General features: G+C 44.6%; 1 protein-coding gene across 6 annotated transcripts in view; it reads right to left on the minus strand.

The window, feature by feature from the left end:
- Positions 1–2106: 2106 nt before the first annotated feature.
- LOC135368813 (protein FAM13A-like) overlaps positions 2107–21012 on the minus strand; it is an 89984-nt gene continuing 71078 nt past the window's right edge. For 3 of the 6 annotated variants that reach the window (XM_064602331.1, XM_064602329.1, XM_064602330.1), the window contains exons 2-24: positions 18619–18893; positions 16823–16949; positions 16101–16284; positions 15796–16005; positions 14963–15146; positions 14668–14854; positions 14447–14568; positions 14320–14354; positions 13668–13873; positions 13353–13520; positions 12575–12782; positions 11854–11944; positions 10657–10713; positions 10497–10559; positions 10346–10407; positions 10191–10249; positions 9591–9672; positions 9298–9491; positions 8559–8816; positions 7434–7600; positions 6383–6484; positions 5567–5621; positions 2107–5092 (exon numbers count right to left, since the gene is read on the minus strand). In XM_064602331.1, coding sequence (XP_064458401.1) covers positions 5024–5092; positions 5567–5621; positions 6383–6484; positions 7434–7600; positions 8559–8816; positions 9298–9491; positions 9591–9672; positions 10191–10249; positions 10346–10407; positions 10497–10559; positions 10657–10713; positions 11854–11944; positions 12575–12782; positions 13353–13520; positions 13668–13873; positions 14320–14354; positions 14447–14568; positions 14668–14854; positions 14963–15146; positions 15796–16005; positions 16101–16284; positions 16823–16882 — 2823 coding nt within the window. In that variant the 5' untranslated portion in view covers positions 16883–16949; positions 18619–18893 and the 3' untranslated portion in view covers positions 2107–5023. Of the gene's footprint in view, positions 5093–5566; positions 5622–6382; positions 6485–7433; positions 7601–8558; positions 8817–9297; positions 9492–9590; positions 9673–10190; positions 10250–10345; positions 10408–10496; positions 10560–10656; positions 10714–11853; positions 11945–12574; positions 12783–13352; positions 13521–13667; positions 13874–14319; positions 14355–14446; positions 14569–14667; positions 14855–14962; positions 15147–15795; positions 16006–16100; positions 16285–16822; positions 16977–18618; positions 18894–21012 lie in introns of all 6 variants that reach the window. The other 3 variants (XR_010414876.1, XM_064602332.1, XM_064602333.1) reach the window with 3 other exon arrangements.

Here is a 21012-nt window from a genome sequence, read left to right on the forward strand (position 1 = left end):
GCTCCACACCTCAAATGGCCTACAATTACTCTCTGAGGTTTCGGGAAGAATCTGATTCCCCCGGAGATGTACTCCACGAGTGATCCGTCTTAATCGATTTTGCGCAATTTCCTTTGGATTTACGGCCTGATGGCAACAAAGGACTGCGGAAACATGACAGCCAGCAGCACATTCTGGACAATCCTATTACATTGAACCACGAAAATAATTATTGTGAGACATAAATTTGAGCCGAAACAATGAACGCAACGTTTCGAACACTATGTTGTCTTCTTGTGGTCGAATAAAAAAAGGTGAAAAAGATGCAACCGAAAATGCCACTCTTAGGTTGAACACGACTATAGAGAATCAATACACAAAACGCCGGCGGACATTGTTCAGCAGAGCTGTTCACTGACTCCCAAGATTAGAGTTGCATTCGACTGTAAGTTACGTGAAGATGCCATAGGCAAACTTTCAACCTTCATTCGAACATTCGCAGGACACGGCGCAGGCGTATCGATCGAATGACATTATTTGGTTACTTCCGGGCTTGCAAGTCCGTAGCAGCGGTGCTCTGTAACCCGTAGTCTACAGGTAAATAAGAGACTCTTCCTGCGAAACAAAACTAGCGCTAGAGGGTATTTTTGTAACCGCTGTTGCTAACCCTAACCCTCGGCACAAACACCCGAGCGTTGCTCGATACAAAGACTAATATCGAACGTATTATGCAACCCATCCGTCAGTCGAGTGAGGGCAACAAAAAACACCTGAAGTGGATCATTTTAAACACTAATAAAACATTTGTGAAAACAATTGGTGAAACTCACCTGTCACTGGCACGCGTGTCGTCTGCGCTGTCGCGCGTCCGTTGTCGTCTGCTAAAAGCTAGTGGCAGCATTTCTGCAGTTACAACAGAAATTGCTTTTAAACGACGGATAATGTTGTTCCTGTGTATAAAATAGCTCCTGCCATGCATGTAAATGCTATGTGCATCAGCGCTGCTTGTAAATGAGTTTTGTAGGAAATTGAAAGGATTCGGCATGCCAGCGGTGCAGACGCTGCACGAAACCGAAACTATATGACCGATCAATGAGAATCCGAAAGGATACCATCAGTCCGTAGAGCTCTCATCTAAGAGGCATCTCAGCGAATCAAAGATGCCATATGATCAATAACGCACATGTGCGAATGCCGAATAGCGTTTAATCCTACAAAGGTCTCCTCTCGTTTCACATTTCGTGGAAGGCTCACATGATACAAAACCCCTTCGTCGGTGCAAAGGGAGCAGAAATGCAAACATACCTGGTGATAGCGAACAAGGCAAACATGGCTCGCACACAGATACCGGAAGCAAAACACGACTTGGATAGGACTAGATGCCAGGGATTTCCCTACAGCCCCTTCGGTTTTTTGCAACGCCCCCCTGAAATTGCCCTGAGATTGCAACTCGGCTACCAAGATAACATTTTAACGTGTATAAATAAACCCCCATCAACATTCAAAGCTCCCGAGGTAGATTCCTGGAGGAATTATACCGTTTAGGTACCAGGAATGCCAAACGTTGTGCACTTAGCAGCGGGGGCCTAGCATCTGTGGTCGTGCCCCTAGCTCGCGAATCGCATCTTCAGTGGAATATTTATTCACGGTTTGAATGTTGATTCCAGAATGCTTGGATACAAACACTTGCCTTCTGCAGAAAAGCCATTTTCAGCTTTTTGCCTCGTGGTCTCTCCACACTTATGCAAGATGCAGTGGTGTGCCGAACCAGCTACCAAGGAGACTCATGCAAGGCCCTGCGTGTGATGTCCTGGGCAACGTCATACCTACCTCATTCCTGTTCATATTTCACTGCACCAAACACTTTCCTCTCTATACCCATACATTCGGGCTCCCTGTTTTCTTTCCTCCATGTCCTCAGTTAACCTCCGTAGCGCTTCATGTGCTACTATCCTCAACACATCTCATGCATAGGCCTCTGGCAAAGCTACCGAGGACTGCACTGAGGAACTACCCCTCCATTCGTGTAAGCGCGGGCCCAAATATAGGGATGAAAACCTATTTAACCTGGGCTCTCAACACCTCCAGATAGGCAGTGTCTGCGATCACGAAATAACTGAACGATACTCTCACTGAAATGATACTTTATGTACAGATGGCATGTGCCGTTACCAGAACAGCATTGATGTTGGTGCACAGCACAAGAAACAAAGTTGGATGTCCAAGCCTGACAAACATGGCAGGCATCACAACACATACTACATAGTATGAAAACTAAGAAAACTTTTAAAGCACATGTAGGTCCCAGAAGGATCATTGATCAGCAGCATGCCTGCTGGAAACAGTTATATATAACATTCAAACAAAAGGCACACAGCACCTGTATGTGGCAGAAGTGTAGCCCCTTTCCTTCTAAGCTTTATACTGGAATACAGTAGTACCTATAACCATATTAAGTGCTGTTATAGTAGATGCTGCTATAGATAATACTACTATAAAGTAATCCATGACGTTTCACATGTTGACGTACATTTCACTGCACAAAAGTCGTTATGAAAAGTAGCAAGCAGCTGCGGAATGAACACCGTTACGTAAATAGGATCAGACTTCTGGTTGAAAACCCTTATGGAAAGCGGGGCGATCGGGCTACTTTTAAATCTGTAATTCCGGGTGAAATCAGGCGCAACTAACACCCTTGTCGCACGGGCAGTCTTCAAGGATCATTGATATCAATGACGATTCAAAATACAGGTAGCACCACCTAAAGAAGTGAGAAGAATTCTTGTTGTGTCGTCCCTCTCCCTCCCCGTCTCGGGTACCGCCTCTCTCTCTCAGCACCACCTAGCATGTAATGTGTCAACCTGTCACGAAACATTAGATCCAATGCTGTTTGAGAAGTTGATGCGTTACACATTTGATGGCGCTACATGCATTTTCCACGGGCATTGGTTTCAATGGCCGTTGAAGACTGCCCGTGTGACACATTTGGATGGTACCGTTTTTTTTTTTTTTTTTTCTGTGCAGGCAACGGCCCCCTGTTGAAGCTGCATGTATTGGTCAAACGTGCACTCCTCACGAATTACTACAGTCACAAGTACCCCTTGTTGAAACATCAAATGTACTTCATATACTTTCCATTGGAGAAGGAGCCTGAGCTTGGGCAAAGGAACGAGCAGAAAGGACGACACCACACAAGCACAGACAAGCTCCCAAGCTCAGGCTTCTACAATGGACTCCATCCACCTGCTTGCCTGCATTTGCGCTTCTTTTATCAGTATAACTCGCATACAGTTTGTTTCACTCAAATATTTGCATCGGATTGCTACAAGATGGTGCACATCGTGTGTGATACAGCGTTATCCATGATTGGAATTCTGGGGAATTTTGGTCCTAAACTAATTAGGGGAGGGAATAATGGGGGAGGCACTGGGTTCAACCAGAGAAAGTCAGACACAGTGTATAAAGTAACTCCTGTTGTTTTTCTCTCACTTAATGTGTCGTTCCGCTTTGCTGCTGTTAGTATCACTGTCTACACACGTAAATCCAACATAAAATGATAACGTGAATATCTAACATGCTACACTCACTAATAAGGTCTATGTTATGCTACACAATTAAAACTGCTCGGTAATTTGCCATTCATCCTTAAATAGAAGATTTCATATGAAGCCAAAGAGAAATACCTTTTTCAATAACCATGGCTGCACATTCCTGTGCACGTTTTTATCGGCCCATTCATGTATCAAACATACCACCAATGTGCACTATTCATGCTTCGAGTAGTAGTGTATGACGTCAAATATATATCTATACATATGCATGTATTTCACGTTGTGTGTAGCACATATTTTGCATCTTTCCATTATATAGACAATGTGAGTACCTGCACTGTACCTATCAAAGTCAAATTCGTATGATAGAGACTGTGAAAATGTCCGTTCCATGGTGTGGTGTACCATATGTGTAATCTGTTCAAAGATGGCACACAGACCTTGATGAGATGTGCTATGGATTCTACACTGGGACTAGAAGAAGACAGCTGACGTAATACATACACTGAATACTGCGAAAGCTACCTCTTAGAAAACTACAAAAACGTTAGGCATATTGAAGATGTGTGTCACATGCTAACCAAGACACAAAAAGGGAACGAAAAGCACCAGCACACTGAAGTGTTTTTAAACATGGCACAAGACAGTAAAATCTGAAGTGGTACAAATGTTCTCCCCGTTCGCTCCGATCAAGGCACTCTAACGTCTTTCACGTGTGATAGCTGTTAGACAAGACTATCAGACAAGCCCTATTACTATATACTGCTCCATCTCATAAAAGACTCACTCAATACATGCCTTCTTGCAAAAGGAAAAACGACTCTGGCGAATTTTTTCAGTGGCAGACTGGCATCACTTGCCATTGGAGGGCTAGCTCCACGAAACGTTGCATGAGATGATACTGCAGGAACTGTGGCCCAAATGAATGTTCCAAGGATAGGCAAAAACAGTGTGAAATGATGGAAAACCTACAATAAATATCAGTGTACACGGTGTGTCCTTGGCAGAGTGATGTTAGCGAACACCACCTCCATAGTAGCTGTCAAAATAATGCAGAACGTGTCTGCGAGCCTCAAGCATTTTTGAATTACGTTGCACGGGTAATTCTATTTCATCCACTGCTACGAAATGAGCCTGCATATTTTGAGGTTAAGTATAGCACAGCAGCACACTCCTTTAAAGGGCTGGCACATCAGAGACTATGGCGGTAACTTGAGAGACAGCATGAAAATAATGCTCTTCAGGGTCAGGGTACCCCTTTTATGATCATCCTCCATATTTGTAGTCAAAGTCCAACCAATGCTAGTAAGCTTAGCTCTTTCGCATCTCTGCATCAACTGGACACAGCAATAATACAGAATGAGAACACTGATGCTTTCCAAAGCTTCAACTTAAGACCAGGACACAGACATGAACGTGATCCAAAACTGCTTCCACGATGCACATTGCCCCTGAATGTTAGCAAAGTTGAGGGACCCAAAACAGGTGGCGCTTCATACTTCCTGTCGCTGTTCGTGTTTTGAAACAAGGGCCTCCAAGAGCCTCACTCTGGCTTTGACGTGCTGCAAATAAAGGGAAGAAGATATGAGCACTGATAAGTACTGAACTGTGTTCTGCTTTGCAGCTGTAGCTTTACAGTCACCGACCGATAATGTGGACTCCAAATTTCCGATTTCCAATTTTCTGGACAAAACTGCTGGCACCGTCAAACACCCCGTAGAACCAATGTATTTCGGTGTCCAATAATTCGTACCGTTCTTTGAAAGACGAGCTTAATTATTCGTACTCATCTCGCTTCAAACCTGCATGTTTTTTTTTTTAAATTTTATTTACTGTGGCGAGCGCCAGAATAGACCACTTGCAAAACTTGTTGCGCCATCTGTCATCTGTATTACAAGTGCCAAACCTGAGAAATTTCGGCCATATGTGCAGGTAACTGGAAGCGACAAAGGGTATCTCGTAACTTCTAAAATCGCGACTGCTACTAGGCAGTTTTCAGACTGCAAAAGAGGAGGCGTGACGAATGATGGCCTCACCTTGTATTCACAGTACACAGCATCCATTGGGGCCTTGTCTTCCTTTTGAACTTTTCTGTAACAAAATATGTAACCACTCTATAGTAATGTATGTATGTGTCTATCAACACATAATGCAAAATGGTAGTAATCCCCATGTTTCTGTTTGTCTAACGACCCTAGCAACAAATTGGACGTGTCCCCCTAAATGTGTTCTCTGATGCATGGCTCTTTCGCACCGCTGTATATTTCTTTGTGTATTCCTACCACATGTAACATCTCTGCTCATGAGATCGGATTGAAATGTGTGAATACGGATTTTTCAGAGTTGTTCTGGAACACATCCACGGGTGTCCTGAAGCACTCCGAAAGGACACCATGTTTTAATTCAGTGGCTCTGCATTGAACTGCTGTCAACACAAATATCAATACAAAGCAAGCAATTCAGGCAGTTCAGTGGATCTAGCTGCCAATGATGCCAAATAAAATTATTTGAGTCCATACTATGAGAAATTTAACGTGAAATACCAGAAGAAATGTTCCATGAAAATCTCAGCTCTCAGGCTTCAGTTTGAATACTAGAAGCATAGCACAGAAACTGCAGAGCAGCACTGCTTCCCATTTCATTTACCAGTTACATCTTTCAGGTTACATTAGAATGACAACCAAATGAATAAATAAAATGAATAAAATGAAATTTTAAATTTCACATCCCCTTTGTTCAGTCAAACTCCAATTTCCATAAACGAGTATATGTTTTCTCAACAACCCTTGGTTCAATTGAGAGTGTGTAGTCGCTAGCAGCAATGAATTCCAAAGCTGTCTAGTGAAGCATACCTTCCTGTCTGTTTCTGAAAGTCTTCTTCAAACTCCCGCAAGAGCTTGCGGAGACGCCTCTTCTCAAGGCGTGATTGCTGCTGTTGCTGGAGAAGTTCTTTGCTGTAACATTAGGAACAAACCAATGACAAACGACCTGTCAAGCCAGTATAGTGCAATCCCATTAATTCAAACTCGAAGGACACTGAAGATTTGCTCTGAGAACGGAGTTCCAACAAAAGAATGAGGGTTTGCTGTGTCCATGGCTCGCCTTGCCACACGTTTGCAGCCGCGCAATGACAGAAACACAAGAGGCTCGTTCTTTCTAGAATATTTATTTACAGGCAAGCATCAAAACAACTCGGGGACAAAAAGTCTTCTACGCGCCTGCGTTCGTTTCTTGAGCCACGACTCTGCAAACGTCTCTTGAAATGTTAAGTCAAAATTAACCCAATCACGAACCCCGCGAACGTGATTATCCCCAACCCAATTCAAGAAAACATTGACTTAATTGCTGCCATTTGCTTGGCTATGTAGCCGACTAAGTCAACCGGAAGGGTCTCAATCCACATCGAACAGCGAAGCTTGCTTTTTTTTGCAGACGACGAGTGAGTGGCATCATTCTGTGCCAGTCACGTTTGCGCATGATTTCCTTACCCCTCTTTTCTCTAGCAGAAGTATCACCTTGATAAGAAATTGACGAAATAAGTACTACATAAAATTTTCACTTCACAAGTAAAGGTGTCCCTGACATTCCAGCAGTGCGACAGCCGGTGCACGGCTGCTTCAGAGCCGATGCTTAGCCAAGAGTCGGGCACAACACGGGGCAATCATGTTCAAGTATAAACTGTTGCACACGCTGCAATGTTCGAATTACCGGGCATCTACCCCCATGGAAATATACGTGACTTTGCCGGAACACGATCGAGCTTCAGTTCCAGTTATCCGGAAGTTCAAATTAACGGGATTGCATTGCATAGTGTTTGAACATGGTGCAGCTGCAACAAGTGCAATGCATGCGCAATGACATGATTTTATCTACGAGGTTTCAGGTTTAAACAAACACACTTACAGTGGAAGTTCATGAAGGTTAGAGTCGTCATATTTTTCCAGCACCGATGAAGCCCGTTCCACAATCTCTGCCTTGTAGGAGACCTGATTGGTTGCCACAGGTGCAATGCTCCCACCAGTTGTTGCCTCCAAATTTTGCAAGTCATCTTCATTCTGAACATCTAGCTCCTGGAAGGGAACATTCTTGATGTTAAGAGGTGCGAAAACAAGTTTTACGTTCCAAGCACGAAATACAGCTCTGACACCAAGCAGTGTGTACAGTAGCTATGCCCATGGCTATGGCTATGGCTATGGCTATGGCTATGGCTATAGGAGAAGCTCTGAAGGACCAGGAAATCAAACAAGCTAGGGTGCACGGGTATCAGGTGACTGTACAAATCAATACAATAGGTTTATCTCGCAAAATATCAGTGATGGCCACTAACTACTTCTACAGTAGTTCAACTACTTTTCAGTGGAGCTAAAACTACTTCTTTAACTACATCTATAACTACTTAACGTTGTCCATCAACACCAATCCCATCACCAGTTATGCTACGCATAAATGGAAATAAAGGTATGATTATTATTATTATTATTATTACTTTCCATGTGTGACGTATCTCAATGTGATGCTACGCAAACCATATTGCATGCATAATGTAAAACCCCCGAGACTAGGGAACACGAAAGGACAGACACAACACGAAGTCCCAAACACAGCTGAAAATTTTACTTCACATACAAGAATTATATACAACCAGAGGGAAGGGAAGAACCAGTTGAGGACAAAAAGGGTCAGTTCGGGGGAACAAGAAGTCTGCTCAAGGCCGGACCGAGGATTACGGATGGGTTGCTGACAAAGTTCCCACAAGTTCCCACATTATGTAAAAATTCTGTCCTTTCGTGTTCCCTAGTATCAGGGTTTTACATTATGCAAAAATTTTGTCCTTTCGTGTTCCCTAGTCTCGCGGTTTTACATTATGCATCTGTCCTTTCGTGTTCCCTAATCTCGGGGTTTTACATTATGCATCATCTTCACCAGCTCGCTTGCTTCTCCTAGCCATTTTTTTCATTGTCATATTGCATACTTTGTTGTTGCACAGCCGTGTCCCGAGGCACCCTATTTATTTGTAGCACTGCCCACCTGCGGAGGAGATTTTGGTTGAGGAGATGTGAAATCCATAGCAACATGTTCAAGGATGGGCTGCAGCTCAGAGTCCTTCCCTTTAGCCATGGGTGGGGGCCGACCAGCCAGGCGTTTGATGCTGCGGTAACGGTCGTAGAGGGGCCTCATCAAATTGCGATCGGCACGTCTCGAGGGACGACCATGCACACTTTCAAAGCGAAGAAGAGCTTTCTGTATGGCCAGCTTTTCATCCAGGACTTGCTCTCTGCTCATATCCTATTCGGAGAGAACGCACAGGTTGTAATGAAGCCTGGTCCCGACAAATTAAGAGGGAACTCATAACTAAAAGCCAGAAGATTTTGGGATTTTTTTTTTCTAAATTCGGAGGATAAAAATCGGGTAAATAAACATGTGTTCTAAATTCGTGCGAATTCAGATGAAAAAAAAACTTCCAGTATGCTAAATTTGAGGAGAAATCGGGCTGAGTTACTCAAACAAACTGTAGTTGTTCGGTACAAACGGTGGTGTAGCTGCATTCGCTGCCAAACAAGTAAGTTAGTGCTTTCCTAGAGACATCCGAGTGAGGGCAATCTGACAGGTAAAAGTCAGGTTTCACTCTAAAGAGGCAACCTTCAATTTTGGGGGGTGCAAATTCGGGGAAGAATCGGGTAAAACCCTAAAACTTCAGGCTCTTATGCGTATCGCTGAGCTGACCGGGAACAAAGGCGGTCTCTCCTGGCACACACAGTACACTCACGTCAACAGAGTCTGGCCTCTTGGCAACTTTTCGTTTTTCGCAGAGTGTGGACAGGGTGTCGTTCAGCGCTCTTTCCAGTGACAACGTGGGTTTGTCATCGTCATCATCGTTCTCAGCATTGGCCTTCTGGTCGTGACCCCAAGTGGAATAGCTTAGGTAAGCAGGCTCAGGTAAGCCATTCTCCTCCTTTAGGTCTGAAATGAAACATAGATTTCACATTACAATGCACGACTTCACGAATGTACCGACAAGCAAGATGCCATTTATGCATGTCCAGGGTTGGCTGCACTTACTCTTGAGATCCTTTCGAAGCTTGTTCAGTTCAAGTAGAAGTTTTTTCACTTCCGGGTGGTTCATTTTCTCCGCGTGTGAAGGCTGCAAAACGACATGGGGTTAGGAACTCCAAAGCCTCTCGAATGGTAATGGATAGAGCCTGAAGTTTTTGGGAAATATTTTTTTCTAAATTCAGGGAGTAAAAATCTTGTAAATTCGTGCAAATTCGAGTGGAAAAACTTCCAGTACGCTAAATTCTGGGAGAAATCGGGCTCGGTTACTCGAAACTAACTCAACTAGTTCGCTACAAATGGTGATGCAACTGCTTTTGCTGCCAAATGAGTTAGAGTGCATTCCTACAGACGTCGCAGTGAGGGGAAATGTGCCGGGCGAAAATCTGGTCTCGCCCTAAAGAGGCTGCCTTCAATTCGGGGTGCAAATTCGGGGACTAATCGGGTTAAACCCTAAAACTTTCGGGCTCTAGTAACGGAATAAAGAAGGGCACTGTGCTCAACATTGTGTTCAACACTGTGTGGACTAACAGCTGTGTGTGGGCCCTCAATGTGGAAATAAATAAATAAATTAATTAATTAATGAACATAGACAGAAAAGAGCCTCACCCTGTAACCTCTTTCGTTCTCAAAACCTTCTTCAAAGTGTTTGACCTTCTTCTTTAAGACTGAAAAAAAAAAAGAGGGGGTACGAGTTAATCTACGACACCCTGATCTTTGGCTCGAAAAATCTACCATGTGTTTTACGTGCAAAAAAAGCTCACCGTGAATTTTCTTGGACAGCTGTTTGACAGTGAGTGAAGCGGCTTCTTCCTCCTTGATGGTGCTACATAGGGATGAAAACCAAGGAAATAAAAGTTTATATTTCTCGTTCCCTCGTGACAACTCTAATACTCTTTTTAAAGCGTATCGCACCTCTTAACGAAATCATCCTGTTCAACTGGCGGGGACGGTGGAAGATGCGGATCGAGGTGAAGGCTGTGTGAATCGGGAGAAATGTATTATGAAGTACCAGCAGTAGCAGTTGCAAAGGGGGTGAGCACATGCGGTACAAATAACCGTGCATGCTTCCTACCTTCGGTGGGATAGGTAGCTTCGGAAAGCACTGGGTGATAGCGGAGCCTCGTACGAGCTGCGAGAGCAATCGAAAAATTTTCAACTGGCTGTCAAAAAAGGCACCCACAAGCATGTACACAGCCAGATTCACAAAATGGTACAAATACATAATGAGGGGCGCTTTAAAGGCGCCCACAGGAACAGGGAATGCTTTTTAATTGGTCAATACAATTTACCGTATTTGACCGCATATAATGCGAAGTGACATTTTCGCTGTCCCACAGGTAAAAAGCTACACAAACCCGGAAATAGTGAGATGCACGATTGTTGTATTCGTGTATACAACAATCATTGTATCAATATTCGTTGTATTGGCACGTGTGGAAACCTCGCAAAAGTTGCAGACGCCAGGAATACAACAGACGTAGACGCTGGAAAAGTTGCAGATGCCGGGGAGAAGTGGATCGGATGCGAACACTTCCCAGATGATTTATTGAGCAAAAATGTCATGCGTGACCACTCTGGTTACATTGGTTACACGTTGTCGACATCGCTGTTGCTTGTCTGACTGACGAGGATCGTCTTTGGATGAACTGCAGACTTCGGACCACAAAAGGATTTCGGTGTACTCTCGCAGAAGAACAGCGATGTCCGAAGCTGACGCCGATGACGAATATTCGACTCCTTCACGCCAAACTTGCGGGATGCTGACACGTTACTGGAAGCCTCAGTTTCCAATATAGCTTGCCTTTTGAATTTTGCGCTGTAGGTGGCATTTTCAAGTCTCTTCCAGTTTTGTCGACGCACGTGTCCAAAGCAGCTGAGCACCGACTAATACATGCGAAAGAGCAACACAGTTTCTTTTCACCCCCTCTCAGCGCTTGCTTCGTCATGTGACGTGTCGCTGCAGACGAATCACAGCGGAGCTGAGAAGGGGAGATTGAAAATGCAGAGGCCAAGTGCGGTGCCTGGGTACCGTGTATAATGCAAGCCCATATATGATACTACCTCATTTTTAAGGGCTCATTTTCGACGTGCAAAAACCCCACATTATATGCGATCAAATATGGTAGTTACGACACACAGTTTCTTGCGTAACATTGCAGAAAAGTTTCATCACTCCATAAAACAGGCAAAATATCACTAACACTTAATAAATTTATGAAACAAATTTAAACTGCACTAATACGAAACGTTTTTTTTTTTTTCAACTTACTTAGCCTTCTGAAGGTAGGGAGTGACATGTTCTTCTTCATGCAGTGTCTGGACCAAGGGCCAGCTAAAGCGATGCTCAGACAGAACAGGTTCTGCAACAGAAAGTGCAAGCTGCCAAATAAGTGAACAGGCTTCAGATACTGTATTCCTCAAATTCTTGTAAGTACTGTATTCCTACTCTGACACAAGGATACACTTCAATGATAGCACAGCAGAAGGAACACAGTCTTTACTACCAATCACATTTGTATCCAGACACAACTAATATCAGACTTTGTGCACAGTCATAAGATCATGGCAGGAAGAAAGGCAGTGAATTGCTTTCTCAAAACAAAACACGCGTTCCCAAGAAAATCCCAGCACAGAGGTCTCACTGTATACACTACGCAAATGTGTCAGCTGTCGTGCAGCTTCCCAGTTTTCCTCTTTCCCTTATTGCCCACGGGGAGACCTCGTTGTTCCCTCTCCCAACTAAGGGAGTCTCAAGGCGAGGCACACGTGGTTTCTCGAGTGGACCTATGCACGCCTATGAATACCCCCCCCCAATTGCTGCCTTGTGATTGGTCACACTTCGTCACATGGTTTCTCCAACCTTTGCCCTCACCGCTGCACCAGAGACAAGCTGTAGCAGCGTATTCTATTCATCAAACGGGTATGCCTACAAGCCTAATAGTGCCAAACCCAAAAGTAGTAGTAGTAGTTGGAAGCAGAAGGTACTTCACCTTCCTCGCGAAAGCTGTCGAGATCCAGGGGTGGGATGTTGTCCTTGCTCAGGGTGTTTGGGGTGTTGGGTGTGTGTGGGACCGAGTCGTCCTGTTCTTCCTCTCCCACTTTTCCATGCTCTCGTGGATGAGGCTGGGGCCTCTCCTGCGCTTTGCCACCGCTTGTCTTGCGTGCTGAGGACTTGAACTGGACATCCTTGTAATGGTGCTAGAGGTAACAGGAAGAAATGAGTTCAATGTGTGCATTCAGAACTCAACTATGTGAAGCTTCACCATGCTAACAGATTCGAAAAGAGAAACTGCTGTGTGGAGCAAGCAAGTTGATCCGCACAGCAAACTAGACTGAGTTCTCAAGAATCTACGACTATTGTTGATCGCACCTAACTGCTAGAACTGCAGCAATTCTAATGATTGCAGTTAATGACAATTGTGCAGTGTTCAAATTGAACTCAAAGGTTGGCGATTATTTTGTATCGTACATGCATTACAAAAAAACAGGTTCCTTGAAGCTCCCTTACCCAAAACAGCAATGCTATCGGTAGCATTATGTATTTCTAGCAATTTTAGAAGGAACTGGCAAGCTTCACAAGTTTTGGGCTTCCCTGGAGAGGTAGACAATGCCATGAGGCACACCATGCATTTGCCTTTGTAGCAAAGGTGCAGCATCTTCCCAGCCCATATTTTGCTTGGAATATCATTTCGTTTGGGCAGGTGCTCGGTGCCAATCAATTAAAAAAAATGCAATTATCCCTCTACTAATTGAAAAAAGGAGACATACTGGGTTAGTCCTTTCAGCGCTTCTGCATGCCTCATGCCAGTCTTGCGACTCCAGGTTTGAGGAGGACGTAGGTATGGTCTCAATCTCTCTTCGCTTGGGCTGAGGAGGATGAGGGCTCAGGTCTCTGTTCGCCTCTTCCAACTGCGCTCCATTTGAGTTTTCTGTGGACTATTTAGAAAGTAACAGCGTTACGGTTGGCAGGGAAAGACATATGTTTGCGTCAGGGTACGGCAAGTTAATTGAACGGGCACCATGACCGTTCTTCTCGAACTTGCGCACGATAGATTACATTTTTAGGTGTCACGACACACTTACAAGTAGGTGCTCCGGTATTCCGTCGGCAGATGCCACTTCCTCATGACTACTGCAGCGCCTGGAGGCCAATTGGGGCTCCACAAGGGGGCCTGGAGCTGGCCTCTCCTCTGAGCTCGAGCGGGGGGGCCACTCCTCACCAGACAGCTTACGCTCTTTGCGTTTGCAGCTACGGCTTCCCCCTGTCGCACTCGTACCAGCTGTTGTACCTAGGGTACACAAATGTCAGATTGAAATGCATCCGAGAGGAATCCTAAAAACTCAAATCTCTCAAGATCTCAAATATTATGCTACTGTTGCTACACTATACTATTACTACTATACACTACAACAAACATAGATCCTCGCGTTTTATATTGTTTGGAAATCGGGGGAGGGGGAGCAGTAAAACGGGGTTAGATCGGGCAATATCGGGTGCTAACGCTAAAACATAAGTCTCTGACTATACACTACAATACTGTTGTTGCTACACTACTTCAGGGGTTCTTAAACTGTGTCTTGCCATGTCTCATGAGGGGATTCTGAGGCAAGTCGTCCAGTGTTATGAAATGTACGCAACAGTTTCATGGTTCGTGAATAATAACCTACAATATGTCATCTGTAGTGAAGTTCCAGCAAATGGTTGTATGAATGTGTGTGCAGAAGTAATGCATACCTTCTGTTGGAGCCTTGCGTCTATCATCAGAATGCCTGCAAATCGAAAGGACATTGGGATTCAGCATCACACTGCACATCACTCCTTTTCCGTATCATGAAGAGAACAAACAAAACATTGCACTTGCCTGTCTATCATTAACGTTGGAACTCCATTAAAAGGGGGCTGCTTCAATGTTAACATTGTTTCATCCAGAGGCGGAATAACGACCGAGAGGGGCTCCATGGGAAGAGAACTCATGCCCCCTACCTGGAAAACAAAGAGAATCTCAATTATACGAAACATATACTTGCAGAAAAAGTGCAGGCACGACATTCCGGTTCCACGCCGCGTAGATGAATAACGTACCATTCTCCCATTGCACTTGGTGTCATGAATATGAACGTCTTGTACATCCTCGATGCTCGCCGTGCAATCGGATGTGCACGAAAGTTCCGCATCCCCCTCAAAGATGGAGGTATAATTAGCTATGAAGCATGTCACAACTTGGTTGGTTACTGCTTGTTCTTTCAGTCCCTGCAGGTCATCAGTGAATCTGCAAGGCATAATTGCGTGCATTGTAGCTTCTGATGTACGTGCTGAGGAAAGTACGCTTGAGTAGGAGGTGAAGAAAGCTTAGTATAAGTTGCAAACAGACACATACCTAAAAAGGTTTGGACCAAAGACTATGCCTAGAGCACTAGGAGTCATCCGAGTGCGGTCTTGAGACTGTGCAACGCGGTGCAAGAAGTGGCACAGGTACTTGAGCACAGCAAAATTTCCTGGTGGTAGCTGCTCCACCAAGCACTTCAGACGCCTGGTGCATTCTTCCTTGTCGTGTGCAGCGACTGAATTTGTAACAGAGTATGCAATTGCAACAGCACAGCAGTAGTTCTGCACGTACATTTAGGTTGGTGGAACACACAAACTGACAAACACAAAACAAGCGTCAATGTTCCTAGCAACACGAAAGATCGAAATCCTGGCAGTCGTCAAAAAAAACTCCAGCCGGCGGAGAGAATCGAATCCGAACCACTTCATTACTGCAACGCGCTTGACCAGAAATTAGGGTTGCCACCAGGACGGTATTATACCGGCAGGGCCGGTTATTTGCTCGCTCTGCCGGTTGCCGGTAGGAAGGTGATACCGGCAGCCTTTTGCCGGTATTTGTGGCTCAACACCTTTCATAGAGGTTTTTACGGGCTTTTCCTCTCAACATTCCACTACAGCTTGAATAAATCTGGAGCACAGACCCAACTCCGTAGTCACCAGTCGTTTTCTTAGTTATTCATTATTATTATCATTGTTGTCTTGAGCGAGTACGCTCCTTCTTTCTTTCTCTCGGTATACTCTCCACCCCTCACCCACTTTCCTTTTCCTGCGAACATTTCCTTCTCTCCCTCTATTCCACCTCCTCTCCCGCAGCCGGTATTATTTTGCACTCCAAAAGGTGGCAACCCTACCAGAAATCAAGAGGTGTTGTTTCTCAAGACTCACCCTGAATGGCATCAAGGAATGCCCTATGAAGAGTGGGGGCCACGAGCGGTTCAGGAAGTTCCCTGAAGAGAAGCTTGAGGAGTGCTGCGGCTGACACCACGTCCCCCTCTGCCTCCAGCGGAGCATCCCCCGTCTGATCGAAGCTCCAGCGCAGCTTGTCGACAAGCCGTGCGTTGCCGCTCACTCGAAATAAGCCTTCCTGTGCCATACCTAGAAGACGCAAAAAACCGGGACAGAAGATCAAACACACCGTAGCACCGGTTGCGCTTCTGTTTAAGTCAAAAGCATTCCATCAAAACATGTACCTCTGCTCTCGATGTACTGGCAGAGTCGTACAATGACAAGTGGTACATTTGAGTGTTGCACCAGGACCTCCAGGGGGACCCCAAACGTGCGGTGGGGCATTGTTCCAGACTTGCGTCGTGCCAGAGGCGAACTGAGAAGCTTGCGCACCCGTTCCATGCGACTTTCCACGCAAACTTCCAAGCTCTGTTGGTGTACATTGAGACGGTGAATATCAGATCCTACACAGCGTGCATTCACACGAGCGACGTCCCGACGGAATATTCCAGAGGAAGAAAAAGCTAAAAACTGCTCACTGGCCTGAAGTTCCGCCGCATGTTAGGTTGAGCATTCGCACAGTGCCAGAATATTGGGAGCGGCATACCGCACACTTAGCAGACGACACTGCCTGCATCTTTTCCTGTCATCTGCTTATGGAATATCTTGTGGCTGCGCCGCAGAATATTCCCTGTGGTTAGCAATGCATGAAAAGACACGATGTTGAGCTCTGGCACTTTTTGTTTGGCAGCAGGTATATCTATCGTGTCTTTCACATCCTCCAATGGAGTGTCGCTTATGTGAATACACATTCCACCATAAAGGTTTGATTTTTCGTAGATCATAAAATCTGAGATGCAGTTATCTTCCCTACAGTGACATTTTTTGCTTTTTTTTTTTTTCCCCTTTACTCTACATCAAGATATCTTTTCTGCTTATCTTTCATAACGCAGACCCAACACTTTACCTGATTTGCTGTCGTCATGTCAGCAGAACTGGCGTCTGTGCCAAAACTGGGCTTGCGCATTATCAAGCCGCAACGTGAGTTGAGTGGCTTGTCTGGTAGTTTCTTCTTCTGTAAATGTGGTGGCAGTCTATGATAACAAAAGAGGTGAAGTCTGCTAAAAAAGAAGTTGCAACGCATGAAACAGGGGAATTAGGTTAGAGCAAAAAAATACAAATGCTACCACACAAAGTAAACAGTTGACACATAGCAGTAGTAAGTAGACTGTTTGAATCCATTACCAACATAATATAAACAAAGCACGCCAAGCTCTTATGTTGTCACAACAGTGTAAATGTGGGCATGGGGCTTACATGCTCTTAAACAGGACACCACCACACTGAATGGCAGAGGAAAATACTGCCACAGAATTTGGCCAAACCCACGTAAGCTTGTAAAAGTGCTGAGCGATAACGGATAACAAGTCACTGACAAGGGTCTGATAATTTTGAGAGGGCAAAGAGCTCAAGCGTGCAAATGTCCACTGAGACCAAAAGGCACAACAATACAGTATCTTTAGAGGAGAATGCTTAGAAGCTATGCTTTAACACAGATGGAAGCAATTTGTTTGCCTATTTCTCTGCACAGCATTGACTAAGGGGCAGATTAGTTTCATATCAGCAGGCCAGAATAATATTAATGCTACAGAACAGCACTTATATGCTCCTACAATTGCACCCACTTTACATTCTGTTTGTGAGCTAAGCTTAATAGAGCCGAGATCATGTGTCAACCCAACATTTTCCAAACTCATCCTCTACCCTACCCTGCCTGCCTCTACTCTACCTGTCTGGCACTGTAAAACTCTTCAATGTTTCAGTCCCAACATTTCACAAATCCAGCACAGTGGACATATTTGCAATCATTACATATCACAAATTCTGGATGCTAAAATTTGCGGACTGATTGGTTTTCTTAGTGGTAAGCACCAGGATATCCGTACCACATTTGATAAAGGCAACATTGCACATGATTCTGATGTAAAGAAGTTCAAATAGTTACCATTAGGCAGTACAAACAAATGTAAAGTTTGTGGTTTGAGTATAGTTTTTGAAGTGTCAAATCTTGCTAGAAATTTCTGTTCTTGCTGTCCACTCTCCATCTGTACATATCTGTACGCCGCTCATGGCCACAGATGCTTCTCGGCGCTAACACATAATTTTTTTTTTAATTAAAATTTGCCCTTAAAATTTGTTAAATCATTAAAAATTAGGGGCTCGTGAACATTAAAGGACCTTACGGCATTCTAAACATGTTTCCACAACTATTCGTGTATTATTTTTATCACACTGGTGTATAATTGCACATATATATTCTAAATGTCTACAAATAGGCTAACAATGCGTTAATCCGCCTTCTCTTGTACAGCTCTCTGCAACGTTAACTTGAACGCGGCAACGGCTGGCGGAGCAGTTGGAGAGTCACCCTGTCGGCGCTACGTAGAACTATAGGGAAAGTACGTTGTGGGCTATCCCACTCATGCTTGGGGGTGTTTGTCGAGAAGCAGAAGCTCCACTCCGGATGCGCGGAGGGGGGCTTCTCGACAAACACCCCCAAACACGAGTGGGATAGCCCACAACACTCTATCCCTGTAGTTCTACGTAGCGGCAATAGGATGGCTCTCCAACTGCTCCGCCAGCTGTCGCCGTGTTCAAGTTAACCTTGCAGGGAGCTGTACAGTGCCCAGTGACGTAGCAACAAAATGTGCGACACACTGGATTGTAAGGATGGATGGATGGATGGATGGATGGTATACTCACAGAGTTGCGTGATGGTATCAGTGATGGAAACAAACCAGAGGAACACTACACTCGGTGATCACACAGGTGAATAAGTTACATGGCAATGTTCAATGGGCAAAGAGTTCCTTCTTATGGCTGCTTCAAGAACCGGCAAGAGACCAGGCGCAGTGACAGCATTCGTGTCAGGGTTGCAGAAGGTTAAGCCCGAAAGGCGCTCAGTAGCCCACGGTGAAGGATCACTTTTGAGGACCCTGCAGAGCGATCCGCAGCAGGAATCGCACTGGTGGGGTACCCTACAATGTGAGAGAAAGTCTCGAGATAAATTCTCTAGAATAAAAAAAAATAATTTAATGACAAGAAATGGATGGTCACGTTTACTTTACAATGATTTTGCGCAACGGAAAGATGACGGTTGAGAGCATCTAAATTTTTAATGAGACGAGACTTTCGTGCAGAAGTCTGCACTTCTTCGGGTCCGACGTCAAGTTACAAAATTCCAGAATATACAAGACGTGTTGTAAGGTAGAGAGCGAGGGTTGGTACAAACATAAAAATAAAAATACGAACATGTATAATAAAATAAAAAGGGGGTAGGACTGCATCAGTTTCAAACAGACAAGGGATGAGTTGATAAGACACTGTAGCATAAAACATGAGTTACCACGGCGGAGAGGTCAGTATTTGGCACAAAAGGCACTCACGGGCGACATTCAGGGAAACAGTGCTACAGTGTCTCGTCAACTCATCCCCGTGTCTGTTTGAAACTGATGGACCATTGGCAACCTGTGGACCGTTCTCACTAAGAAGAAGCTCAGTTGATATGAACAGTCTGATAAAACAAACAGACCCGTTTAGTTGCTCGAATACCTGCACAGTTGCAGAATAGACAATTCAATTACCCTTGTACCACTAAAACTGATAACTCAGCTATGGTCAACAGTGACTGCCCCCCCCCCCCCCCCCAATCCTGACGGGGAAACCTTTGACATTTCAGCTTTAGGCACATGTCGCCAATGATAGGTAAAGCAGTTACAACATAAGTGTAACAGTAATTACACCCCAGCCACACACACCTTTTCTTTTCTCGCAAAACATACCCGTCCTCGCTATTCTGGATAAATCACTGATGGTAAACTGCAGAACACACAAGCTATGATTTGACTATTATTGCCAGTGAGTAGGGTTCTTCGTTTTCAGGTTAAACCCGATTTTTCACGATAGTTCCCCCTCGAACAAGTTCTCCAGAATTCGGGTAAAACCCGATATCTACCCGAAATCCTTGCGGTCCTTCAACTTGTCGTTATTTATTTATTTATTTACAATACTGTTGATCCAAGTTTGGATCGTTACAGGAGTGAGCTGTACATGTCTTTCCAATTTACCTAAAAACGTAGGCATGCTCTGTTCGGCAACAATTGGTTCAGGAAGGATGTTCCAGTCGTGTACTGTCCTAGGGTAATATGAGTATTTGAACACATCGGTGCGGGCCTGAAATTCCTGAAGGGCCATGCTATGTTTGTGTCTTGAAGGCTGCCTCTCGGCAGCTAAATAGGGAGAGTAAGGGTTGTGTTTACGTGTTTTGTGTTCTTGTTATAGGTAAATCGTCAGAAAAGTGGATCATAATATCAGCAAGGAGAGCTATTCGTGACAACCTATTTGTCCCCGTTTTATAATCCCCTCCTGCAGGGGTCAAAGACGAGCTTTTGTGGAGTTCAGGCAAGTGTTTGAATACCGCTGTCATTAACTGCTCCGGTTCCGAGCGTAAATATAAAATTCTTGTTTCTCGTCCCAGTGTCATCGCAGTGGCTTGTTTCATGTGCCTTTCGTTTCACCCGAAAATTCCCCGATGACATGTCAAAAAGAGATCGTAGCGCCCGATTTCTCGTGTGTAAATAGCACCCGATTTTTCCAACCCCCGAATTCGAAAAATCATAAAACCCGAAAACGAAGGACCCTACCAGTGAGTTAAAAATTACTGCAAAGCACACGAAGCCTTTGTCGAAAGCGTGTGAAGGCCGTCAGCTTCATCAGCTACTGCTGAAGGTGCACAAAATTCATGAATTACAAAATATGTTGCGACGGGCCATTACAATGGGTGCGAAGTTCCGCAAAAGTTAAAAGTGATTTCAGAAGGAATCATTGAGCAGCATATAAGCAACACTTCACCCTTACAGGAAAGTAGGTGTTGTTGTTGCTGCTGTCTGCCGCACAATCTTTCCTCGACACACGCACTTCCTACACAAGCGCCAGAACAATCAAAAGCATTGTGCAAACCATATTTGTTGCCACAAACCGCAGGTGTCGTAACATTGTTTAGATGTTTGACATTTACGGCACTCCCAGTGATCCTGAAATTCGATGATTTCCGCAAAGCTCTTGCTCAGAGCACACACTCATGAAATGAGTAACAGA

Source organism: Ornithodoros turicata, chromosome 9 (assembly GCF_037126465.1).
Source record: "Ornithodoros turicata isolate Travis chromosome 9, ASM3712646v1, whole genome shotgun sequence".
Classification (NCBI taxonomy): domain Eukaryota; kingdom Metazoa; phylum Arthropoda; class Arachnida; order Ixodida; family Argasidae; genus Ornithodoros; species Ornithodoros turicata.